Source organism: Triturus cristatus, chromosome 4_1, assembly GCF_964204655.1.
Source record: "Triturus cristatus chromosome 4_1, aTriCri1.1, whole genome shotgun sequence".
Classification (NCBI taxonomy): Eukaryota; Metazoa; Chordata; class Amphibia; order Caudata; family Salamandridae; genus Triturus; species Triturus cristatus.
In genome coordinates, this window is record NC_140585.1 from 99,642,080 (window position 1) to 99,669,951 (window position 27,872).

General features: G+C 48.9%; 1 protein-coding gene across 1 annotated transcript in view; it reads left to right on the forward strand.

The window, feature by feature from the left end:
• The window catches only part of LOC146839644 (uncharacterized), a 404,675-nt gene that overhangs the window by 266,644 nt on the left and 110,159 nt on the right, over positions 1 to 27,872 (forward strand). Inside the window, exon 5 of the mRNA XM_085650832.1 lies at positions 27,144 to 27,245. Within this exon, the coding sequence (XP_085506958.1) occupies positions 27,144 to 27,245 (102 nt within the window). The remainder of the gene's footprint in view (positions 1 to 27,143; positions 27,246 to 27,872) is intronic.

Consider the following 27,872-nt stretch of genomic DNA (forward strand, 5'->3'; position numbering starts at 1 on the left):
CCAAACAGATGTATCTGAATTGGGGGTAGGGGCTGTATTGTCACAATTGAATGATGAAGGTCAGGATCAGCCAGTAGCTTTCATAAGCAGAAGGCTGACCCCTATAGAGAAACGTTGGTCAGACATTGAGAGGGAGGCCTTTGCTGTGGTTTGGGCTCTGAAGAAGTTGATGCCAATACTTGTTTGGTATTCACTTCCTTCTTCAGACAGACCATAAGCCCCTCTTATGCCTAAAACAAATGAAGGGTGAAAACCCCAAACTGCTTAAGTGGTCCATTTCCCTACAGGGGATGGACTTTACAGTGGAACATAGACCTGGGAGTAACCATGCCAATGCAGATGGACTCCCTAGGTATTTCCACTTAGAACATGCAGATTCAACTGGCCAAGGTTAGTTTAATGTCCCTGCGTTTGGGGGTTTGTGTAGGAGTGTAGGATCTGCATCACATGGGTACCTCCACTTTTTGCTGGTGTTTCACTGTTTTCCGACCTTAGTCTGGCTGTGGCCCTGCTAATCAGGACGCCAGCCTAGCTGCTTCCTCTCGAAAATGGTTTCCATGTACATTAGGTACATCTGTAATCGGATTCTGGAGTGCCTTGTAAGCCCCTAGTATATGGTATACTATGTACCTAGGGCATAGGTACATCAGAGGTCTACCAGGGGCTGAAGCATGTATTATGCCACCCCTGGGAAGCACTCCAAAATGACACCACAGGTCTGCTACTGCAGCCTGGGTAAGGTGGTCCATGCACCCCTTACTGTGGTATAGGCTACCTATATCACTACCATTGCACACACATATAAAACCTATAAGTCACTCCTATGGCAGGCGTGAACAATCCTGAAGGCAGCGTGCTTGTTTTTTATGTGAGAGGGTGCCCCTGCATGAGCAGAGCCCTTCTGCAGCGTTCAGAGTACCTCCTCTGATGTTGTTTGTGGTGCAGCCTGACCATATACTATTAAGTGCATTATAACCTCGCGGTAAATGCTAACTTTGGACTGGCTGCATGGAAACATGTGGTGTTTGGTGTCAAACACTTTGGAATACTCCCCCCGCCAGTTCTGGCGGCAGGGGTAGCATTCTACCCTTCTAGAGGGAGAGACATGTTCACACTGGTCTGCCCGGTTAAGACTTTCTAAAGCCCTGGCATCATAAAATGGATGCCACTGCCACAGACACGGGTCTGGCCTCCTGCTGCTGACCGAAACTCCGGCAGGGGAGGCCTGGACAATAGGTTTCCCATCCCAGGGAGGTGTAACCACCTCCCCAGATAGGCAGATGTGTATTGGGGCTGGGCAGGAGCACTCTCTGGTGCTTTGAAGTCCTGCACTAGGGGCACACTTGGTGTCCCTGTGCATAGTCCAGTTCAAAGCGGTTGCAGGGGCTACTTGCCCCTGCTCTGGTGTGAAACTGGTAAAGCAAATGGGTGTAACCACCCCTCTTTCCAAACCCTCCCATAGGTGGGTCCCTAGAGTATGTCCATCCCCCAAACTTAGTGTAAGTATGGGAACCCAGTCCTTGAGACTTTGGATTACCCTGGACGAAACTCTGCAACATATACCCTGGACTTTCTATTTCGACTAGAAGACTGAAGAAATCTCCCTTGGGGTCAAGGAGTGACTCCCCTGCTTGGCAGGTACCATAGAAGCAAATGTCCGGTCTGCATCACTGGTCTTCCTCGAAGCTGTGCTTTGGGCTCTGAGTAGTCCCAGCCTTGGGCATCTACAGCACCGAAGATCTCTGGCCTCCACTCCACGAGTGACCCGTGGGCCAGTTTCCAGTGCGACTGCTCAAGGCTCCTTCGTGATCGCTAGCCCGTTGGCTAGTGGGTCCCCACAAATGCAACTCCTCTTCTGGTTGGGCTTTCCTGGTTGCTCCAGACGTGCCCTGAATTACCTTTGCTGGGTGATTCCCCCAGACCTTGCTGGTCTGCGCCAAGGCTTGTTGGGTCCAATCCGGTGGACGACACCGCAGCACTCGACAGACTTCATGGGACAGTTTGAATCCAGCTCCTGGTTTTCTTCGACACCTCCTGGACTTCGTAGCTGAAGAGTCAAGACACCCGTCAACTCACCTGAAGCACCCGACATCTGTGGGCATTCAACTATCGTGCCCCTGGTCACTGGCTAGTGACCCAAACTCTGTACCCTCTGCTTTCAGGTTCCTTACATCCTCGATCCAGGCTTGGATCGCTTCGGACACTTCTCTTCACGGTAGCAGCACTTCTTGAGCAGCTTCCATTGAAAACGACGCCGCAACCCGACGCTATTTGACACCTATGCACCCGGCTTCCCTGGGTGAGGTAACTCGAGTACTCTGGTGCTGCCGTGGGTGTTGACCCTAGACACCTCTAAGTCCAAAAGGGTTTCCTTGTAGTCGTCCTCTAAGTGTCCTTAAACTCTTAATTTCCAAACGTGACTTTCCCCATAGAAGTTAATGACGATTCGCCGCTGTGTTCTCACACTGCATGCGTCCCCTGTGGATCCCCCGTGACACTACCTTGGGTGGTTCCATGTGGTCCAAGCACTTCTACAGGCTCTAGGCCTTGTGTCTAGTTCAGTCATGGTTCTTATACCACTTTATTGGTATATGGTTTGGTACGCCCCTAGGGCCCAAACGTGTATTTGTGCTTTTACTGTTGAATACCGACTTGTAACTTAAGTACTTCAAACTCTAGCCTTATAAAGAGACTAGGGGGGGGTGTTGTTTAGAAATAAATACATATATTTTATATATATACCTGGTGTGGTACTCTTTCATTTGGTCATTCAGGAGATTATAGTCTGGTAAAACAAGCAGCTTTACATTCCTTCAAGACTTAGCCTGAAGGCTGCTCTCCATAGATACCACTAGGATAGCTTTCAATAAAGGTTGTCTTTAACCTATCACCATAAGGGGTTGTTTGGATCGATACAGGGTGCCCACTAGAATTAGTGGACAGCATACATCAGGCCAACTTCTCACAGCCTGGGAATGACCAGCAGTGCTAGGCTGAAGGCCACTTCTCTGCACTGCTCCCACAGTGGCCCCTGACTGTAGCTGGCTGGTGCTGCACACCGAAGGGACCTCAAGCCTGATAGCCCCAGTGCAAAGTCTATATTACATGGTTCGCACACCACACTAGGCCCTCTGCAGGCACACACAGATTCTGGGAAAGAGATCTAGGTTGAGAGTTACCACCCAAGGAGTGGGAGAAAGTCCGGCATATATTCAGCACAATATACTTCACAGGGCCTGCCTCATCCCTGCAAGCTTGCATGAAATGTTTGGTCCTTCTCCGTTCTGCCCTTGGCGCCATGCACCTAACGCGAACATGACCCATATGTTCTGTAGCTACCAAGAGGCCACAGCCCTCTGGCAATAGGTTGCTTAGGCTCCATCCGATGTCACAGGCTATGAGGGGTTTCTTACCTCAGAAGGTGAGTTGCTGGGAACATTTAAATGCAGAAAAACCCAGTCGATTCCTGGTCTACTCATTGCCCGTACGTCCATAGCAATGAATCGGAAGGCAAACGTCCTCCCAACCCTGGTTTGCTGTGACTCCCAAGTGGGGCAAGCTGAAGCAAAAGCATTGAGGAGGGAGGAGGCCTAGGTGCTGTGCAGGGCTTCTAAAGCAGCCTCGTGGGACAGCAAGCTGCAATCGTTCAAGGATGTCCTAGAAGTCTAAATTGGGATATTCTGCATTTATAAAAGGGCACTTTCAAGTGCTGGACTATTGGGCCGGTCACTTCCCAAAGCAGCCCATTGCATGCTACTCCCCATCTCATGGACTCTGGACCTATACCATGGGTGGGTGACTGGTGCATTAAGCTTTCTTTCTTGTTTTCAGAGGGGTATGGGAGGTGAAACTATAGGATTCTTGCTGAGTCAGCTAAGCGGGAGAGCCAGGGAGGCACGAGTAGCAGAAAACACAAACATTCACTACCATTGACTGACGTGGAGAAATATCACCACTGTTGTGATCTGCAGTTTATTTGTTACTGTTATTGCTATCATATGTCCAACCATCTACTCCTTACCAAAATACTGTTTAAGACGAACTGCCTTACATATGTAAGTGATTTCCATTGCCTAAATGTCTTCCCCTGTATACTATGATGAAAACAATAAAAATGGTTAAAAAACAAAACACACATAGTCAGATACCTGGGTTTTTATATTATCTGGCCTGCGTTCGTATCTTTATATTTATAAAACAAAGCTATGCCTGAAGACGCTAAATTATCAACAAGAATAAACCAAATGGTGATAAATGCGTCATCGTTGCATTACATATTGATTACATTCTCTAAAACTACAAAAGGTAAAAACATGTAAGCGACTACAATGTGCATCCTTCACATTATGACAGTGTTCATAACTAAAAACATTACAATTTGTCAATTTGATAGTAAGTAGACATGATGCAAACATTTCTGCATGGGTCTAATATTGTCACACTTTTTGGAAAAGAGTTAAAAGACTCTGAGAGCCTGTCAACAGGCAGGTTGCTCACCTCGCCACCACACAGCCCCCCCTGTGTGCCCTGAGCCTGCTGCTGCCGCTCGCATTGGTTGTGCCCCGCTTTTCTTGACTGTTTGATTTTTGCGATGTCTCTGAGCTGTCATTTATTAGTACTGTGTAAGCATTATTATGTTTTTTCTTCCCCTCTGTGTACTGTTAGCATTATTGTGTTGTCCCCTCTGTGCCCTCAACTTTGCCTTCTGTAACCCCTGCCCGCTCCCCCTTCGTTTTTCCCGCCGCTGCGTCCCCTGCAGCCTGCCCCCCCTGATCTCCAATTCGCCGACCCTCTCCCGCCTCCCGGCTGCTCCTCCCTCCCACATTCCCTCATATGGAGGCCGTGCAGCGGTGAAGACAGGGTCAAGGGTCGCTCTCACCAGGCAGGTCGCTCCTCTCACCACCACACTGCCCCTCCTGTGTGCCCCGAGCCCGCTGCTGCCGCTCGCATTGGTTGTGCCCTGCTTTTCTTGACTGTTTGATTTTTGCTCTGTCTCTGAGCTGTCATTTATTAGTACTGTGTTAGCATTCTTGTGTTTTTTCTTCCTCTCTGTGTACTGTTAGCATTATTGTGTTGTCCCCTCTGTGCCCTCCACTTTGCCTTCTGTAACCCCCGACTGCTCCCCCCTTCGTTTTTCCCCCTGCTGCATCCCCTGCGGCCCCGCCCCCCTGATCTCTTTCGCCGCTCCGCTCTCGCCTCCCAGCTGCTCCTCCCTCTCACAGCCTCTCATATGGAGGCCGCGCAGTGGTGAAGAGAGCGACCCTTGAACCTGTCACCAGGCAGGTCACTCCCCTCACCACATACAGCCCCTCCTGTGTGCCCTGAGCCCGCTGCTGCTCGCATTGGTTGTGCCCCACTTTTCTTGACTGTTTGATTATTGCGATTTCTCTGAGCTGTCATTTATTAGTACTGTGTTAGCATTATTGTGTTTTTTCTTCCCCTCTGTGTACTGTGTTAGCATTATTGTGTTGTCACCTCTGTGCCCTCCACTTTGCCTTCTGTAACCCCCGCCCGTTCCCCCTTCATTTTTCCCGACGCTATGTCCCCTGCGGCCCCGCCCCCTGATTTCCCATTCGCCGCCTCGCACCTGCCTCCCAGCTGCTCCTCCCCCCACATCCTCTCATATGGAGGCCGTGCAGCAGGCGCGCAGCGGCCGCGCCCAGTGGCCACGCGAAGTGGGTGCGCCGCTGGCACGCCTCTGGTGCGCCTCTGGTGCGCCTAAGGCAAGCCCGTCTGCGCCAGTCCGCGCCTGGACTGCACCCTGTGCCATGACCCCTGGCCCCCGCAAACGCCACGATGCCCGCCTCTGCTACAACTCCAACACCCTCCACGCACTCAGCGCCGGATGATCACACACCTGCTGCCTGACCGCCCCGAAGTGCACCCAAGGAACCTTCTCCTGATGGAACTGCAGCTTCACCAGCATCTGGTCCGCCAACCCACCTACCAAAGAACCCAACTACCTAAGATGCATCCTTCTCAACACCCGCTCCACACGCAAACACGCCATGGAACTCTGGGACCTACTAGACTCCAACACCCCAGACGTCGCCTTCCTGACAGAGACCTGGCTGAACCCCTCCTCGGCACCCGACATCGCCATAGCCATCCCGGAAGGCTATAAGATCACCCGGAGGGACCGCACCAATGGAGCAGGAGGAGCAATCGCCGTCGTCCACAGGAACACTCTCAAAGTCTCAACCAACACTGACGACACCCTCAGCACCGCCGAACACCTGCACTTCCAGATTCACACTGATCCCAACACCACCCTCAGAGGAACCCTCATCTACAGAACCCCGGACCCTGAGCACAGTTCAGCAACCCCATCACCGACGTTGTCAGCACACACGCCCTCACCTCCACGGACTACATCCTCCTCGGGGAACTGAACTTCCACCTCGAGAACAACAACGACACCAACTCCTCCACCCTGATCGCCAACCTCACCAACCTCGGACTCAGACAACTCGTCACTACACCCACCCACTCCGCCGGCCACACGCTTGAACCCATCAAAGACCAGCTTTCCACCACCCTCGCCCGGAGCCCACCCGCAGATCCGACCCCGACACCGCCGCTCGCAACCTCAGTGGATCAACGACTGCGCCAACACACTTGCCCCGCACAAGAAGCCCTCCAACACCCACACAAGCAAGAAAGCCTTCTGGTTCAACGAAGACCTCCAGGCCGCCAAGCGAACCTGCCGAAAACCTGAAAAAAAATGGATCCGTGAACGAACACAGCCCACAAGAACACCACCCGCAGACACCACCTCATCAGATCTGCCAAAAGGACCTCCTTCAAAGACCGCCTAGACAACAACGCACACAACAGCAAAGAGCTCTTCAACATCGTGAAGGAACTCTCCAACCCCAGCTCCAGCACCTTAACAAGACCTGTGCGACTCGCTGGCCACCTTCTTCCATCGCAATATCGCAGACATCCACGACAGCTTCAACGCCGTCACCACCCCGGCAACCACTGACACCCCCGCTCCCACGACCACCACCCGCACCAACCACCGTCTCGCCTGGACCATCATCAACGATGACAACACCATCAAGATCATGAACACCGTCCACTCCGGATCCCTCGAAGACCCCTGCCCACACCACATTTTCAACAAAGCCAGCAGCACCATCGCACCCCATCTCCAGAAAACCATCAACATCTCCTTCGAGACAGCGAACTTCCTGCAGAGCTGGAAGCATGCAGAGATCAACACCTTACTCAAGAAACCCAAGGCGGACCCCAAGGACCTCAAGAACTTCCAACCCATCTCCCTGCTCCCGTTCCTGGCGAAGATCATCGAAAAGGCCGTCAACAAACAACTGACCAGCTTCCTCAAGGAGAACAGCATCCTGGACCCATCCCAGTCCGGGTTCCGCAGCAACCACAGCACCGAAACTGCCCTCATTGCCGCCACCGATGACATCAGGACCCTGCTAGACAACGGAGAAACCATGGTCCTCATCCTCCTGGGCCTGTCAGCCACCTTCAAAGCGGTCTGCCACCGCACACTATGAACACGCCTCTATGATGCCGGAATCCAAGAGAAGGCCCTGGACTGGACCTCCTCCTTCCTCTCCAGCAGAACACAGAGCGTCTGCCTCCGCCCCTTCCGCTCCGAAGCCACCGGGATCCTCTACGGCGTACCCCAAGGCTCATCCCTCAGCCCAATGTTGTTGAACGTCTACATGGCACCGCTCACCCACGTCGCACGATGGCACGACCTCAACATCATCTCCTACGCTGACAACACCCAGCTGATCCTCTCCCTCACCAAGGACCCCCACACCGCCAAACCAACCTCCAAGAAGGAATGAAGGCCATCGCCGACTGGATGAGGAACAGCCAACTGAAGCTGAACTCAGACAAGATGGAGGTTCTCATCCTCGGATCCACCCCCTCAGCCTGGGATGACTCCTGGTGCGGACTGCAATAGGAACACCCCCAACACCCACCGACCACGCACGCAACCTAGGGGTCATCCTCAACTCTACCCTCTCCATGACGAAGCAGGTCAACGCCATGTCCTCCTCCTGCTTCAACACCCTCCGCATGCTTCGCAGGATCTTCAGGTGGATCCCAACCGAAACAAGAACAACGGTCACCCAGGCCCTCGTCAGCAGTAGACTGGACTACAGAAACACACTCTATGCAGGAGCCCCAGCCAAACTCCTGAAACGGCTTCAACGCATCCAGAACGCCTCCGCACGCCTGATCCTCAACATCCCTCACTGCAGCCACATCACACCCCACCTGAGAGACCTGCACTGGCTCCCTGTCAACAAGAGGATAACCTTCAAACTCCTCACCCACGCACACAAGGCACTCCACAACACCGACCAACGTACCTCAACAGCCGACTCAGCCTCTACACCCCCACCCACCAGCTCCGCTCCGCAGACCGCGCCCTCGCCACCGTCCCCCACATCCAAAGAGTGACTGCCGGCAGCAGATCATTCTCCCACCTTGCCGCCAAGACATGAACACCCTCCCCATAAGCCTACGGCAGACCAAAGACCTTCTGACCTTAGGAAGACTTCTCAAGACCTGGCTCTTCCAACAGTAGCAGCTCCCCCCCCCCCCAGCGCCTTGAGGCCCTCACAGGTATGTAGTGCCCTTTACAAATGCTATGAGTGATTGATTGATTGATTGATTGATTGAGAGCAAGCAGAAAAGAGAACTGTCAGAGTGTTCACGACACCCTGATGGCTTCAAACCTCGAGATTCATTTGGATTCACCCTGGACCAACCTCACCCTCAAGGAACACATAGCGGAAAAAACAACATTGGCTAGGTACCAGCTCTCTCTTCTAAAGAAAGTCAAAACTTTTTTTTTCAGAAAGCAACTTCAAATCTGCTACTAAATTCATTGTACTTGCATCTGGATGGTGTTATCGCCCTACTCCATGGCCCACCTTAGGGGTATCCTACATGCTTAGCACACATTATCAAGGGTCTGAAAAAATATGACACATCGTCCCCCCATCCTGATTGAACTCCATTGGCTCCACTGGCCGGCCAGTGCCATCCTCAAAATGAGCTGCACCATTTACAAAGCTGTTTTGACCAGCACCCACAGCTTGACTTGCAGACAGGCTCAGCATTTATGGTACATTCCCAGCACACCCACAGCGAGGATCTGGAACAACATCCCTGTAACCAGCCCCAATGCTGCTCCAATTTAGGAAAGACTTGAAGGCTAATTTCTTTGAAGACCACTTCATCACAGTGCATTAACCTTGACTTTACGATTGTCTTTGCCCATGCACATAGCTCTCCTGCCTTTTGGCTAGGTTGCACTATAAAAATACCATATATACACATACATGCATACAGTTACAAAATAAAACATATTCTGTTGTAAATACACTGCCAAGGTGAGACATGGTGGCTTTGCCAATGCTTGTTTCCTGCAGGGGTAAACCGAATACTTGCTAGTAACCTCTTAATGGTCAGGGCTCTTAAAGTTAGAGAATTTTGTCACCTGACATAGTCAAAGTAGGTGCACCTCATCACTGATATTGAGATCAACAGACCAGCATCCCAATATCATCTATTCATGCCGAATCAGCAAGAATATTGATCCCTGTCAAGCCATCATTCTACTTTCATACTTGTTCCATACCACTCTCCCCACAGCTCCATGTGCTGTGCCCAACCCACTGCGCTCTTTTAAATGGCCTCTGTACCCGGCCTCTGGGGCGGAACAACCCAGGTGCTGTGAAGTGAGAGAAAGGACTGTGCGGGTGAATGCATTCAAGCTGCGAGGTCGCGGAGTTGGTCAGCACTGGCTGATCTGGCCTAGACTCCTGCATTTAGGTCTCACCTACCAGACAGTGGATGCTCTGTCTGTTGTGAGACGTATTGTCAACTTACAGTGGTCTTAGAGCCTGCCCTATTGCTTACCAGTGGTTGGGTTTATTGTCACTCTCCTTTATTTGTTTCTTATTCATTAGATTGTATGGGCTTTACTTCCTCTTTTTGTGTGTGTCACTTTCCTGGAGCATGGATGCATGACTTATGTCCTTCCAATGCTTGCTCTTCAGGCACCACTTTTATCTTTGAGCGCGCTTCCAGAGTGCATGTGTTTACCAGTTGTCTCCCTTCTGTCAGTCTTTTCACTCTCCATATTCCTCTTTCTCGCCCGAGTGCTTCTCCCCACTTCGTAACAAGATGTGTTCACCCATGTGTGCTTGTCTTCCAATGCTTTCTCCACATGTGCTTCTCCCTCCAGCTCATAGTTGCTTTCTCTTGTCTGTTTGCTTTCCTCCAGCATGCCACGCTGCCCTTTCTTCTTGTCCTTTGCTTTCACCACCCACGCCCTCTATAGTGCTTTCCCCCACCAGCACCCCTGTGTTTCCCCCATCCACCCGCACCTGCCATATTGCTTCTGCCTGTCTGTGTTGCTTTCCCAGATGTTGCTTGATCTCCACCATCCAACTTGGATTGGGAAAAAAACAAGAAAAAAGCCTGTCATTTTGTAGGCAAATGCATGAGTGGTGTGTGCACACCTACAAAAGGACACAGGAGCCACATCATAGGTTTTTATTATTAATATTCTTTAGCCACTCTGCACAGCATGACAAAAATCATTGGCTAAATCAGTAGGTTCCTAAAGCCAGACCTACTGGATTTGCCAATGCTTGTTTGGGTCTGCCGTGTACCCACCTGGTGTGCCACATGCCTCAGAGACCGTATGTGCTAGATTAATCTGCTCTGAATGGCTCGTCAGTGTTGTGTACATGGTAATTGAGTGAGGAGCTGCAGCACAGAAGGTATGCTGCACAGAGCCGTTTTAGGAACTCAGTTGCCTTTAGAGATCCTACTGATGAAGAATTCGAATATCTGCAGTGAGTGGCCTTAACCCAGCAGGCGGTGACCTTAAACCTGCAGGCCAATGTAAAGACTTTATACAGGAGTTGAAGAGGTTCGTCTGATGCTGGTTGGCATTTGGCCCACTAAATTAGATTTGTTGCTGCAGAAAAGAATGTAAAGCTGCGGTGGTCAGTCCAACCAACAATGCTAGAGGTAGCCCCAGACCTTCTTTTCAAGGGAAGATCAACTTCTCCTAGTGGAGTCGCCAGACCTATTTCCGCCCAGGGTGGTCCCTAAGATTGCCATCTGCTGCAGGCAAGAGCAGGGGAGGGAGTTGGCACTCGACAGACCACTTGGTGCGGGGGTCGGTCGACAGACAACTTGTTCTCGGGAGGTGGTGGTAGTCAGACAACTTGCTCACCCCTGCCACCCCCCAAAAAGAGTGCCTTCCAGGGCGGACCGCCCTCCTGCCCCCCTAGCTGACCCACTGACTTCTGCCCACACCCATGGCCTTTGCCTCAGCTCTGGGAGCCAATTCACACTTCATCAAGGAGCTGTTCTGCTCCTGGATGATATTTGGAAGCTCAGGCTTCTAGAGCCTTTAGGCAGGTTATAGGTGACTTTATAAAAGAACCTTTTGTATAATGTTTAGTACAAATCCAACTTGACCAGTGAATTGAATTAGAAGTACATATTTTAAAAAGTCCAAGAATTAACTTTTATCTGGTTCCTAGGCAGAGATACCTATATTAACTTTGATAAGATATCTCCTATGGATCCGTTAACCATGCTACAGTGAAAATAGCCTTTAGGGCATTGTTACTCAAAGGAAATGTTTATAATTAACTTTTTACATGTTCTACAAATATCCTGCACGCTGCTTTATGTGTTACTTAGGAGGGACTTATTAATATTTGAAACAAGGGTTTCAGCCTGTCAAAGCAGTTATGTTGACAGGTCGAATTTACAATTTAAACCTGAGCGCAAGGTTACTGGTGACAGGTCTACAGTCCTGTTTTGCATTTTCACATGGTGGCACAATATCTGCTGCAACCCATTAGTGACATATGACGTACAGACCGTGGGCACTCTTGGTACCATATACCAGGGACTCATAGGTTGAATTTGCCTGTTTGGTGTATTCTAAAATGTATGTTTTTAGGGGTCGGAGCGCATACACTGGGAACTGGATAGATGTGCCCCAGTGTACAGAGTCGAAAAATCAGCAGAAAAACTAGCAAAACGCGGGAGTGACCACAGAAAAAGGTGCATTGTCCTACAGCAAGTTTGTGTAAAAATGTGTGATATTCCAGCAAACTGTTTTTTGTAATGATAATGTAAGAGCAAACTACCACCTGGGTCCAAAGAGTGTATTATAGGTTTTTATCAGTGATGTACATTGGCCAAAAAGGCTACACAGGCGGCCTTACTCTTCAACTATTCCTCATTCAACCATGAACATATGAGAGAAAAGTGGAGGGGGCTGCCCTGGGAGCTTGTTTTCTGTCTTGAGACTCCCTTAAAGTTGTCAGTCTCAGCTAAGCAGATAAAGGTGTTGTTAGAACATGACTTGCAGGGGGCGTGGCTTGGACGGCAATGGGATTAGACGCCTTGGGGGCGTGGCTTGGACGGCAATGGAATTAGACGCCTGAATCCGCCGCTCCGCCAAAACCTGGGAGCGAGCAACAAAAAGAACACGCAAGAGCCGATCATTTGAAGGAAAGGAGAACACCGAAAGACGTCGGAGATACCAAGGAAGGAAGTGACCAGGACACGCGATCCCAACCCCAACAGCGAAAGTGAGAAAAGCTCAAAGAAGATCTCCCCGAGCGAACGAAAAGGAAGAAACCGAGATGGTGCCCGCAAGTGAGAACCTCCACCGCTGCCGGTTCTGATGCTGATTGTGCCCAAAAACGAACACCGGAGGACCAGCAGCTAGCTTACGTAAGGTTAGTGCTGGAGACCTCCCGTGGAGAACATCACGGCATCGGTAACAACTGTAGGAGACTCTGGTGGGGAGGACGCTCGCACATTTGGAGAACGAAACTAAAACCACAGAAGGGGGCCGTCTTAGGTCTGGTGGGGAAAAATAATTCACTAGGAAGATTGCAGCAGAGGGGGTGCGCTGCATCAGCCTTGGAAAACGCGCCCTTTCACAAGTGCGGGGAAGTCCTACAGTAAGCTATCGACAGTGCAAGCTCCGAAGATAGCCGCAAACACAAAAATGAAAGTAAACGATCAGTGCAAGCCGCCATTACAGTTAGGGAAGAAGCACAGCGGTAATCAAATCAAACCAGCGAATACAGCATAAGAGAAGCACCTCCAGCGCCACACAGCGATAAATGAAGGCAACTCCAAACGAGTATCCTTTTTTTCCTCGATAGAGAGAGAGAGACTTGGGGAAAAAGCTAAATACACCGGCAATTGACACACAAAATACAGAGGGAGTAAAGACCTCAAAACCCCATTTGCTGGCACTCGCTGGCACTCGCACATGGCACAGAGGCGCAAATTACAACAAAAGAAACGGACAGTAGAGGAACCAACACGTCAGGGGTGGCCAATTCACGTGGTCTCAAAACTCCAACATATAAGAGAAACCAGAAGGAGATGAGTAAGCACAACATGAGTATGATGAACATAACTCAGTGGGGTGCATAACGGGGGAGTTAACAAGCGACTAAGCTAGACGAAGGTTAACAAGAAGACTACCCATTAACAAACCATACAGCCCTTCCAAATAAGATATAAGCTGGCAGAGGACACGGCCACCACTGTGTCCAACACAGAGTAGTGAAGAATAATATCCATTTACCAATAACTGAACAACAAGAGAGATGGCCAACACAGGCTGTTCAGGCGTTTTAACCGAGTAACAAAGGAGGTCTTGCGTTGAAAAGGGCAAGCACAGTCTACAAGGGCAGAAACCAACAACAGCTCAACGCCATCAGCACAGCAACTCCATACTAAGGTCGGAGGACAACAATAGACTCCAACATTTTCGTCAATGTGAGGGCACAAGAAACTAACCATAGAGCGGAAAGTGAGAGGAACGCTCAGCCTACAACAAGAGAGAAGAGGGATAGCAGGCATGGCTGGCACCAAAGGGAGAATTACACAGCAGCCAAAAAAGAACAAGAGCGACCCGCTGGACTCCCCTATCAAACAAAGGAATGACATCAACACCACGCTGGACATGATCATGAAAAAACTGACGGATGTCCACGACCTAGCAAAATCGACGAAACAAACGTCTGATGCTATACAGCTGGAACTGGCCGCAGTCAGAGCTGGCAACCATGCGGCAAACAACAGAATAACGGAAGTAGAGCAGAGGGTGAGCGATAGAGAGGATGGTGAACAAAAGGCAAACAAGAACTATCCAAAACCACTGCAATACTCCGAAGACAAACAGCAGAACTAGACGATCATAACAGGAGGGGGAACATCAGAATACTAGGGGTCGCCGAAGGTGAGGATGAGAAAACCGGGTTGTGCATCACCTTTATACAAGACATGATCCCTAAAATTACTAACATTATGCTTGACCTTCCTTTCGAGCTAGACAAGGCCTACAGAGTACCAGCCTTCAAAACCTCAAATAAGACGATCCCAAGCCCCATTATATGCAAGCCTCTCCGATTACAACACACGGAAGCCATCTTCGCAGTGGCCAGGAAAAACCAGAATATACAGTGGAATGGCCAAAAAATAATCCTCACCCAAGACTACTCCAAACTCACAGCGGACTTAAGGAAAGGATTTCAGGCACAGCGAGGCAACTTAAGGAAGGAAAACATCATCTTCTCATTCATAGGCTCTACAAAGTTCAGAATCACCGACAAAGGCAGAACGCACGTCTTTGAAGACCCCAAAGAACTGACAAGATACCTACAAGGTCCCACACAGCAAGAAATGGAATTCTCTCAAGCAAGCACGAGCAAGAGGAGAGCCTTGCCAGATCTAAGAGTGGAATGAAGGACTGTACGAATTCTCGAAACGCGGCCAGTCTCTGAATCTTGGACCTACCGGTACTTTAATACACACGATCTACCTCAGACAGGACCCTATCCTCATATTATCTACCTCGAATGGCCAAACGGTCGAACCTACCTCAAGAAAGAAACCTGAAACTTGGATCTTAAAACCGCCCCATCGGGAAGAATTAAAGTCTTCGGGGTTGCACTTTAACAGAGCGCGCTAACAAAACAAAACAGTTGATGAGACAAAGAAGATATATACGAGAACACTATAATCACTAATATCCTTTTTAAGAACATTTTTACAGGAATGTATAAGTGTGAATGTAGTAACCATGAGTGTACACCCGTATTGATCAAGAGGGGACAATAGCATGCTAGCCAAGATATGCAGAAGCAATTAGGCTGGGAAAGTAACTATATAGATGCTCTGGCGTACAGAACCGTAGTGTTCCAGGGGAAAGCGGAGCCGGATCTTTGCTGTCGCATGTCCAGAATTCTATGTGTAGGAACCGGAGGGGTGGGGGTTTGGGGGGGTTTACTGTTTTTTGTGTCATGTTAGTAATGTATGTCAGGCACACATGTTTTGTTTCTACCCACTGCACGCTATCCTTTTTAACCTTTCCATCTACACTTTTGCACTCAAGGGAGGGAACGACATCAGGTCTTGGGAGGGAACAGTGATGAGGGGCCAACGGGGGCAGCACAGGTAGCACAAACCCGATGTCCCAAAAGGGAGGGGCAATACCGAAAAGAAAGTAAAAATGACTCTGGTTAAACAACCAATACCTAGCATAACAAAATGGCAGTAGACAATACGAAAACACTAACGTCCAACCTAAAGATAGTCTCCCTAAATGTTAAAGGTCTCAACCACCCAGTTAAAAGGAAAAAATGCTAGATTACCTAGCTAAAACTAAAGCAGATATCTTCCTCCTACAGGAGACCAGACTATCCCTCGACGATGCAGAACGGATTAGGGCGAGATGGGATGGACAGATGGCCTGCTTTCCAGCCGTAGGAAAGAAACAGGGTGTGATCACTCTGATAAATAAGAACTCCAAAATAAATATAGAAGATCAGCAAAGCGATGAGGAAGGGAGAACACTGTTGACGCATTTGAAAAGGGGGGAAGAAAACATCTGTGTACTCAACATCTACGGGCCAAATGCTGATGATTCCGATTTCTGGGAGGGCATCTCTAAAAGGTTGGAGGCACTCCCACAAAATGACCTAACAGTGATGGCAGGGGACTTCAATATGGCGTTAGATTACACTATAGACAGACAATCCCAATGCCACTCACTACCCCCAGGTGCACACAACGTACTAAAAAATGTATGTACCAGGTTTAATCTTAAAGACACATGGCGGCTACAACACCCGGACACAAGAGATTATACTTTTTACTCCAACCCACACAATTCATACTGCAGAATAGATTACATACTTATCACAGGAACACACACCCACTTAATTGAACACACAGACATAGCCACGAGAACTGTCTCAGACCACTCCTGCATTAGCCTACTGCTGTTGGGGCATCACAATGAGGATCACCCACGAAGATGGAGATTCAACAGTGATGTCTTGTCAGGTCAGAGCAACAGAATCAAAATAGAGGAGGCCATTAAGGAATACATTATTTTTAATGACACTGAAGACACAGATCCTGGGGGGACCTGGCCCATCTCATATATTACTGTCCCAAAGTCAAATCATTCTGGGAGAAGATCTTTGCCGTTTTAAACAACATGTTAGGTTGTACTCTTAGAACAGAGTTTGTCACCCTGGTAACTGCCTTTATTAGGACAGATGCAGACTCACAACAGGACAGAGACCTACTCGATCTCCTACTAACAGCAGGTGTAAAATGGTACTCAATAAATGGAAAGGCACCTCCAAGGCAACGTTTAAGGGATGGCTCAACTGGGTGGCGTACCTCAGAGGAGCGGATACAGTGGCCCTACGAGACTCACCGTGGAGGCAGCCCGGCAGGAAAATGTGGGCATCCCTGGACAAGTACCTAGACCCTTATGACCCGCCCTGAAAAGGCCTAGTATAACTACCCGGATAGCAACCCTCATTAGACTATAGCGAGCAGGCTAATTCTCCCTATATGAGATACCTCTTCTCTCTCTCTGCTCTGGTTCCTTTTCCCTGTCCCTCTCTGTGCTTTCAATGACCCATACGAGGACAGTGGGTGGGTGTAGGAAGGTGGAATCTGACTATATGGTTGCCCACACTTTTTTCCTGGTGTTTGAATGGTTTTTGACTAGTCTGGCTGGGATCCTGCTATCCAGGACCCCAGCCTATCTGCTTACTCCGTTAAATGATTGGTGTGCATATTAGATGCACTAGTGATTGGATACTGTGGTACCATATGAGCCCCTAGTATGTGGTACCTTAGGTACCTAGGGCATTGGTACTTCACAGGCCTACCAGGGGCTGCAGCATGTATTATGCCACCCCTGGGAAGCATTCACAATCTGACACCACAGGCCAGCTACTGCAGCCTGTGTGAGGTAGTGTTAGCACTCCTCACTGAGGTATAGTTTCCTATATCTCACCATACACACACATATAAACCTATCAGTCACCCCTATGGTAGGCCCTATCAATCCCAAGGGCAGGGTGCTTGGTTTACTATGTGAGGGGGTGCTTCTGCCTGAGCAGGACCCCTCTGCAGCTGGTAGAGTCTATTCTCTGCTGCTGTTTGTGGATGCGGTTAAACCATATACTATTAAGTGCATTATAACCTCGCGGTAAATGCTAACTTTGGAATGACTGCATCAAAACATGTCGTGTTTGGTGTAAAACATCTTGGAATCCTACCCCCACACCAGTAACTGGTGTGGGAGTATGATCCCACCCTTCTAGAGGGGATGACATGTACCCACTGTACTCAACGGTAGAAATCTTCTAGAGCCCTGGCATCACAAAATGGATGCCACCAGCACAGACACCGGGCTGCCCTCCTGCTGCTGACTGAAACTCGCAGTGGAGGAAGCCCAACAAAAGGTTTCCTGTCACAGGGAGGTGTCACCACCTCCCAGAAAGGATTTAGTGTATTGGAGCTGGGTGGGTGCACTCTTAGAGTGCTTTGAAGTCCTGCACTGGGGGAGCAGTAGGCTCCTCTGTGCATATGCCAGCTCAAACCGGTTCAGGGGCTACCTGCCCCTGCTCTAGTGCAAAACTGGACAAAGGGAAGTGGGTGTAACCACCCACTACCCTGACCCTCCTAGAGGAGTGGTCATAGAGCTAGTCCCTCCCATCTTTTCACTATAAGATACCAAGCATTGCCAATGCAATCCAGATTACCCCTGGACGACGCTCTACAAAGAAGAATCCTGGCCCTTCGACGTTCCACTATCTCTGGAAGACTGAAGAATCTCCCTTGGAGTCAAGGAGTGACTCCCCTTCTTGGCAGGCACCAAAACTCTTCAACTACGGTTGCAAACTTCACCGCTCCCGCCGGAGTCCGAAGTCCCTGCATCCCCTGAAGTGGATTTCCTGACCTCTCAACAGCCATTTTGAGTCCCCAGTGAAGCTGTGGCATCTGGACCCCACGAGTGACAAGGAACAGCAATACCAGGGAACCGTGCACTGATTTCGAGTGCAAGCCCTAATCTACGTTCAATGAACTTGTGCTTTGGACCATTTGTAGCCCAAGTCCCTAGCAGGTCTAGTACCGAAAATCAGTGGCCTACCCCGTCCCGAGTGACCGTGGGCTCCTGTGAAACTTTTCCTGCAAGGCGTCTTTGCGGTTGCTTGCCTGTTGGCTAGTAACTCCCCTGAAGACTTTCTCATCAACTTCAAGGGCTCTCCTGGTTGCTCCAGGCCTGCCCCCACTTACCTTCGCTGGGTAAGTCCACCAGACCTTGCTGGTCTGCACCATTGACAATCTTCACTCCACACAAGACTTGCAGTTGCCAAGGCTTGTTGGCTCCAATCCATGTGCCGACACCGTCATCAGGTGCAGACGTTATGGGACCCTCTGAATCCAGCTGCTGGTCATTGTCGATCTCTCCTGGACCTCGTGAGCGAAGAGACAACACACCATCATCGACCTGAAGAGACGCGACAGCTGTGGTCATCCATCTTGCTGGCCACCAGTCACTGGCAAGTGACTTTGAACTCTGTCCCCTCAATTTCTAGGTCTTCTGCAACTCCAATCCATCTTCGGATTCCAGCGGACACCTCTCCAGTCGTCCCAAGCAGCAAGTCTTCAGTGATCTCCATTGAAAACAGCATCGCGACCCGACACCAAAGGACACCTATGCACCCGGCTTCCCTGGGTGAGGTAACTCGTGCACTCCAGTGCCCAAGTGTGTGTTCGCTCTCGAAATACTTACCCTGTAAGTGGCTTGCTTGTTGACTTTTGCGAAGAGCCCTAAAACTGTAAATTACAAACCGCGACTTTTGCCATTGAAACGTATAGGAAACCCGCGGCTGTGTTTAGACACTGCACGCGCCTCCCGTGGGCTGATTACTTACCTGCTAACACTGCAGCAGTGAAGCCCCAGTGATTCCCAAGGCCCTAGGCCTCTTCATTTTGCAAGTCGAGTATGTTAACCCATTGTTTTAGTATATGGTCTGGTACGCCCCTAGGGCTACAGCCATATTTGTGCTTAATTTATTGAGAACTGTTGATCTTTTGAATGTTTACCTGGCTCTAATCTCATAAAGAGATTAGTAGAGTATATTTAGAAATAAATACATATATATTTGATATTTATACCTGTGTGGTGTCTTTTCATTTGGTAATTCAAGAGATTATAAGGTAAAACAAGCTGCTTTACATTCCTCAGAGACTTAGCCTGAAGGCTGCTCTCCACAGCTACCACTAGGATAGCTTTCTTTAAAGGTTGTCTTAAACCTATCTACCACAAGAGTCGAATTGGACTGGTGCAAGGTGGCCACTATAACTAGTGACCAGCATTTGCCAGGCCAACTTCTCACAGTGGGGGGCAGCCAAAATAGGCAAACTGTACCACAACTAACACAGCCAATGTGGGCTGCCCTGTAACAACAAGCGATGCAGAGTGCATGTTATATGTTATATGTATGTGATATGTGTGGTACTCTTTCATTTGGTCATTCAGGAGATTATTGACTGGTAAAACAAGCTGCTTTACATTCCTCAGAGACTTAGCCTGAAGGCTGCTCTCCACAGCTACCACTAGGATAGCTTTCTTTAAAGGTTGTCTTAAACCTATCTACCACAAGAGTCGAATTGGACTGGTGCAAGGTGGCCACTATAACTAGTGACCAGCATATGCCAGGCCAACTTCTCACATTGGTGGGCAGCGTGTGGGATTCCAGCTTGCCATTGTTTTACCAGAAAATCTCTATTTGAATTACTAACTGAAAACCACTAAAGGTACTCAAGGTACATATAAAGTTAAGCTAGTATCAATAAGTGCTACTGAACTTAGAGCTGTTTGTGAAGGGATAAGCACACCCTTGCTACAGCTCAAGCTAGGTTCAGTAGGCCACAACTAGTGTAGGTAGTACAACACTGCACAACACTAGTATATCTCACCAGGGTGGAGTCAGTGGGTCAACTCCATCTCAGTACAAAGACCTGGCCTACACTGAACTGAAGGCCTTATGCTTTGAAAGACAACTGAGGGTGGGCAGGAGTCCCTCATCACAACACCTGATAGATCTGTTAGTAGCAGATGACCTGAAACAAGCTTAGGAGCAAGTGGGTCTGCATCAGGGGGTGGGTCAAACATAGTCTCTGGGTCTGATGATGAAAATCAAGATGACCTGGAGTCTGTGATTGAAGGACCAGACCCAGAAGGGTCTGAAAGGAACAGAGGAATTCTCCCTAAGAGATCTGACAGAGTGGAAGACAGGCCTAGGTCCCTCTCAAGGGACTCTGACAGGTCATATCACTCTGGAAGAGAATCTGTTCCACAGAGGAACTCCAACTTTCCCAGGGAGACCTCCTCTGAAAGAAGGTTCAAGATGCTCCAGTATGAGGAAGCTAGGCTTGCTCTCAGAACCAAGCAATTGGCCTTAGATAGGGAAGCCTTTGAGCTCCAAAGAGCTTCAAAGAAGGAGGGGTTAGATACCCCTGGTGGCAGCAACAGTGTCCCTAGAGGCAGAGATTACATTCCAGACCATAGGAACCTGTCCAAGGTTGTTCCTCCCTACCAGATAACTGCTATGGAGAGGGCCTGTAAAGTTCAACAGGTCCCCCAGAAACAGTGGGCAGCAATCATGTGGCTCTCCTTTTCAGATAAAGGTAGAGACAAGCTCCTCACTGTTAGAGAAGAGGATGCTAATGACTATGAATCCCTGAAGAGTGCATTAATAGATGGGTTTGGCTTAACCACTGAACAGTACAGGTTCAAGTTCAGAGACACCCAGAAAGCACAGACTCAGGATTGGGTGGACTTTGTAGATTGTGCTACCAAGGCTCTGGAGGGTTAGATAGTTGGCAGTAGAGTCACTGACTTTAAGGGATTGTATAATTTGATTATGAGAGAGCAGATCCTTAATAATTGTCAAAACCAACTCTTACACCAGTACCTGGTGGACTCTGATCTGACCTCTCCCCAAGAATTGGGAAAGAAGGCAGACAAATGGGTCAGAACCAGGGTTAGGCCCAATAACCAAGGTGGTGACCAGAAGAAAGATTCCACTAAGCCCAGAGAGAAAGGTGGGGATGATAAAACAGAAAAGTCCTCTGAAGGGCCCCAAAAACCCAGTTCTGGGGGTGGGTCCCAAAATCCTTCCTCTTCCAATAAGAAACCATATTGCCATGTGTGCAAGCAACCTGGACACTGGAAAACTGACTCCAGCTGTCCAATGAATGGCAATAAAGAAAATGTTCCTCCCACTGCAGCTCCAACACCTCCTGTTACTACCAGTAGTAATCCCCCAGGTGGTGGGAGTGCACCCAAAAACTTAGTTGGGCTTTCTTGGGGAACACAGGTGGACTCTGGCCTAACCAGGTCCCCTACACAAGCAACTCTAGTCTGTGATGGTGGCATGGGGTTTGCCAACTTTACCATGAGTCCCAATATCTTGGGCAGGTACAGACAAGAGCCTATGATCAATGGTCAGAAGGCTGTGGCCTACAGGGACACAGGGACACAGGGGCTAGTGTCACCATGGTGACAAGGAGACTAGTGCCCCTAGAACAGTTTTTACCTGAGTTTAGCTACCAGGTGACCAATATTGATGAAATTAGGACAGACCATCCCTTGGCAGTAGTAAATTTCAACAGGGGAGGGGTCACTGGCCCCAATAGAGTGGCAGTGTCCCCAACCTTGCCTGTATATTGTTTACTGGGGAATGATCTAGAGATCTCAGCCTGGGCTGAGGTAGACCACAATGCCCATTTAAGAATGTTAGGCATCCCTGAGAGAGTGGATGAGACATTGAGGGCCTCACCTCCACCCCAGGAGAAAGTAAGGGGAGTGAAGCCTGAAACTATGGATCACTCCACACAAACAGAGAGCATAGGGGGTGAGGAACAGTCCTCCCCCCACCAGACTAAAGGTAAGGGACAGCTTTCTAAGGGAACTGCCCCTGGCCCTTGTGAAGTAACTGCCCCAGAAGTGGTCAGGCCTCTCCTGGCCACAACTCTGATGGCAGGGGATCCTTCCAAGGTGGCACCCGGTCTGGAGCAGGTATCCTGCCCCTCTCTACCCTGCCTCAGTCAGCCCAGGGCTGCAGAGGTCAGGGAGGTCAGTGGACCCCTAGTGGGCCCCTGCCCAGAGGAACCCACTCATCAGCAGATTAGGGACACCCAGCAGACTAGTTCTAGCCAGGTGAAAATTCCTCTACAAACTGAGGGATCCCCCTTACCCCTAGGTACAGGTACCCCCCAGATGGACTTTGTTGGGCACAGGGAAACCTGGGGCATAGTTGCCCCAAACATTCCAATGCCCCCCACTATTCCAACCAGAGGGACCCAACCCCCAGCTGTAGGCAGCCAGTGGTTGACCCTTAGGGCCAGATATGACACAGTCATGGACAGAAGGGCTTCCATGGTGACCAGTGTGCTGAGGAAGTTGAGACCACCCCAAATAGGGCCTCACTTCCAGACTCAGACACCCCACCAGCCTACTTCTGTACCAGAAAACAATACAAGTAATTTCCCTAGACTTTGGAGAAACTCCAAAACCCCTTGGGGTAGGATTTTCCAAGTGGACCATGAGACAGGGAGCAACCATGCTAGTGCAGGTTCTTCCTTATATGGCCATTCAGGAAATAAAGGCTTAACTGGGCAAGGTTAGCCTTATCTCCTTTCGTTTGGGGGGAGGGGGGGTGGGGGGGGGGGGTTGCATCTGACTATATGGTTGCCCCCAATTTTTTCCTGGTGTTTGAATGGTTTTTGACTAGTCTGGCTGGGATCCTGCTATCCAGGACCCCAGCCTATCTTCTTACTCCCTTAAATGATTGGTGTGCATATTAGATGCACTAGTGATTGGATACTGTGGTACCATATGAGCCCCTAGTATATGGTACCTTGGGTACCTAGGGCATTGGTACTTCACAGGCCTACCAGGGGCTGCAGCATGTATTATGCCACCCCTAGGAAGCATTCACAATCTGACACCACAGGCCTGCTACTGCAGCCTGTGTGAGGTAGTGTTAGCACTCCTCACTGAGGTATAGGTTCCTATATCTCGCCATACACACACATATAAACCTATCAGTCACCCCTATGGTAGGCCCTATCAATCCCAAGGGCAGGGTGCTTGGTTTACTATGTGAGGGGGTGCTTCTGCCTGAGCAGGACCCCTCTGCAGCTGGTAGAGTCTATTCTCTGCTGCTGTTTGTGGATGCGGTTAAACCATATACTCTTAAGTGCATTATAACCTCGCGGGAAATGCTAACTTTGGAATGACTGCATCAAAACATGTCGTGTTTGGTGTAAAACATCTTGGAATCATACCCCCACACCAGTAACTGGTGTGGGAGTAAGATCCCACCCTTCTAGAGGGGATGACATGTACCCACTGTACTCAATGGTAGAAATCTTCTAGAGCCCAGGCATCACAAAATGGATGCCACCAGCACAGACACCGGGCTGCCCTCCTGCTGCTGACCGAAACTCGCAGTGGAGGAAGCCCAAAAAAAGGTTTCCTGTCACAGGGAGGTGTCACCACCTCCCAGACAGGATTTAGTGTATTGGAGCTGGGTGGGTGCACTCTTAGAGTGCTTTGAAGTCCTGCACTGGGGGAGCAGTAGGCTCCTCTGTGCATATGCCAGCTCAACCCGGTTCAGGGGCTACCTGCCCCTGCTCTGGCGCGAAACTGGACAAAGGGAAGTGGGTGTAACCACCCACTACCCTGACCCTCCTGGAGGAGTGGTCATAAAGCTAGTCCCTCCCATCTTTTCACTATAAGATAACAAGCATTGCCAATGCAATCCAGATTACCCCTGGATAACGCTCTACAAAGAAGAATCCTGGCCCTTCGACGTTCCACTATCTCTGGAAGACTGAAGAATCTCCCTTGGAGTCAAGGAGTGACTCCCCTGCTTGGCAGGCACCAAAACTCTTCAACTACGGTTGCAAACTTCACCGCTCCCGCCGGAGTCCGAAGTCCCTGCGTCCCCTGAAGTGGATTTCCTGACCTCTCGACGGCTATTTTGAGTCGCCAGTGAAGCTGTGGCATCTGGACCCCACGAGTGACGAGGAACAGCAATACCAGGGAACCGTGCACTGATTTCGAGTGCAAGCCCTAATCTACGTTCAACGAACTTGTGCTTTGCACCATTTATAGTCCAAGTCCCTAGCAGGTCTAGTACCGAAAATCAGCGGCCTACCCCGTCCCGAGTGACCGTGGGCTCCTGTGAAACTTTTCCTGCAAAGGCGTCTTTGCGGTTGATTGCCCGTTGGCTAGTAACTCATCTGAAGACTTTCTCATCAACTTCAAGGGCTCTCCTGGTTGCTCCAGGCCTGTCCCCACTTACCCTTGCTGGGTAAGTCCACCAGACCTTGCTGGTCTGCACCATTGATAATCTTCACTCCACACGAGACTTGCAGTTGCCAAGGCTTGTTGGCTCCAATCCGGGTGCCGACACTGTCACCAGCTGCAGACTTCATAGGACCCTCCGAATCCAGCTGCTGGTCATCGTCGATCTCTCCTGGACCTCGTGAGCGAAGAGACAAAACACCATCATCGACATGAAGAGACACGACAACTGTGGTCATCCATCTTGCTGGCCAGCGGTCACTGGCAAGTGACTTTGAACTCTGTCCCCTCAATTTCTAGGTCTTCTGCAACTCCAATCCATCTTCGGATTCCAGCGGACACCTCTCCAGTCGTCCCAAGCAGCAAGTCTTCAGTGATCTCAATTGAAAACAGCATCGCGACCCGACACCAAAGGACACCTATGCACCCGGCTTCCCTGGGTGAGGTAACTCGTGCACTCCGGTGCCCAAGTGTGTGTTGGCTCTCGAAATACTTACCCTGTAAGTGGCTTGCTTGTTGACTTTTGCGAAGTGCCCTAAAACTGAAAAATACAAACCGCGACTTTTGCCATTGAAACGTATAGGAAACCCGTGGCTGTGTTTAGACACTGCACGCGCCTCCCTTGGGCTGATTACTTACCTGCTAACACTGCAGCAGTGAAGCCCCAGCGATTCCCAAGGCCCTAGGCCTCTTCATTTTGCAAGTCGAGTTTGTTAACCCATTTTTTTAGTATATGGTCTGGTACGCCCCTAGGGCTACAGCCATATTTGTGCTTAATTTATTGAGAACTGTTGATCTTTTGAATATTTACTTGGCTCTAATCTCATAAAGAGATTAGTAGAGTATATTTAGAAATAAATACATATATATTTGATTTATATACCTGTGTGGTGTCTTTTCATTTGGTAATTCAAGAGATTATAAGGTAAAACAAGCTGCTTTACATTCCTCAGAGACTTAGCCTGAAGGCTGCTCTCCACAGCTACCACTAGGATAGCTTTCTTTAAAGGTTGTCTTAAACCTATCTACCACAAGAGTCGAATTGGACTGGTGCAAGGTGGCCACTATAACTAGTGACCAGCATTTGCCAGGCCAACTTCTCACAGTGGGGGGCAGCCAAAATAGGCAAACTGTACCACAACTAACACAGCCAATGTGGGCTGCCCTGTAACAACAAGCGATGCAGAGTGCATGTTATATGTTATATGTATGTGATATGTTGTATGTTATATGTCATATGTTGTGAGAAACAAAATAATAAAAACCTACTGAAATTTTAAAAAAAATAACATGACTTGCAGAAAATCACACAATTCGGTCATGCAGGATAAACAATATTGTAACATTGGCCTGCTTGTGTCATGAATCTCTTTCCTCACTGTACCATATTTTATCAACTAGATCAGGAAGAAGGACTTTGCTCAACTTACTGTAAAGTTGTTTTCTCTTCTTTATCCCATATGTCCTTCCTGCAGCTGCTTGTAAAAGGTTTGTTCACAAATAAATGCTGTGACCAAAAGTTCATATCGAGTAAAAATGTTTTTTTTAAAGTCTAGACCACTGGGTGCTGTCTGCTTGTGGTAATATTCCATGCGCATTGAAAACCAGTACAGTTCTCCTATCACACACTCACTATTCACTATCATTTTGATTTTAAATACTTCTAATCGTGGCATGGAAGAAGAATAGAAATTCCTTCAAAAATAGACTGCCCAAGAGCACACAATTTGGCCGTATTGGATGGAAGGCTGTGAGTAAAAAACATCTCTCCAGGTTCTTTTGTTTCAAAGTTTTCCTACGTCTAATTTCACGAAATATCAAGGGAAAAAATAGAGAAAGAGAATGTATCCAAACCACAAGGTGATGGATTTAATGTTTCTCTTTATCTGAGCCCCTGGTGATAGCTCGGGCCACATTTCCGTCCATCTTTTTTCACCCACTGCGACACGCTAGACATAGACCCGCCCTATGCAAAGCAGTCCAATAGGCACAGTCCAGCTGAGCTGCCAGACCGGGTCCCCTCCAGATGGGAACACCGGCATCCTAAGACCGATCCATCCTTCTGAGGCTCTGTCACTGAGGTACAGCTGGGGTCCTGCGGCGTGGTGCGCGCAGGAGCCACGCACAAGAAAAACTTCAAATACAGCATTGTTTATATTACACAGATGTATTGATTTTAGTTTTGAATGGACAGAATAAACTTATAAATATTTTTTGAGTCAACCAACGTTGTTAAAATATATTCAAACATTGAATGAATGCATTAGCTAGTTTCCTTAGAGTAGAATTTCGAATCAGTCGTTCATAGCAATGTATGCATTTTATGTGAGTCAAACACGATAGCAGAGCAGACTGGTTGTAACATAAAACTCTTGTTTCTTTTTTTCAGCCCCATCAGCTGGGAATCCTGGTTTGATCATAGGTTTGGTGGTTGGCTCACCAACCTTGTGTCTGTTAATCTACAGTTTTGTCCTTTGCTGCTGCAGGAAAGGTAATCTAACGGCACCGGTGTTTTGTGTGCATGTGTCGGAGAGGCTAAGTGAAAGTAGAAAGATGGCCTTACCTTATACACAAAAGAAATCTGAGGGGCAATATAAACAAACAAACTGGGTATGTAGCACAGATGCATAACAATGACGATATTAGGCGAGGAGAGATCTTGAATGTTCTTTATCCTTTATTTCAATAGTTAGAAATTTCCAAGGAACAAAATGCAGTGAGATGAGAACAGCCAACGCGTTTCACCCATTACGGGCTTCTTCAGGGCTGCAACACACATAGATACATAAACATCAGTTTTCAAAAAGTACAAACAAATATTTACAACATAAATTCTAAAATACACTATCTCTGGAGGCAACAGAGACTACTACAGAAAACCAGCAGATAATGTGCATTTACAGACCATACTTTTACTTACACCTTGAAGACTGCTTTGAGCGCGCTGCGTTTATTTGAATGCTTATCTGAATGCTGTTTTCTCGCGCGTTTCGCGCTTTCGCGTTTTTAAATTTACCTGCTTAGATATTTTATTTTATTTGAGTTATTTGCCCCTGTTTTTATTGAAGCCCCTCACCTGCACTGTAAAGTGGAGAAACACCGTATTTGGCGGGCCCTT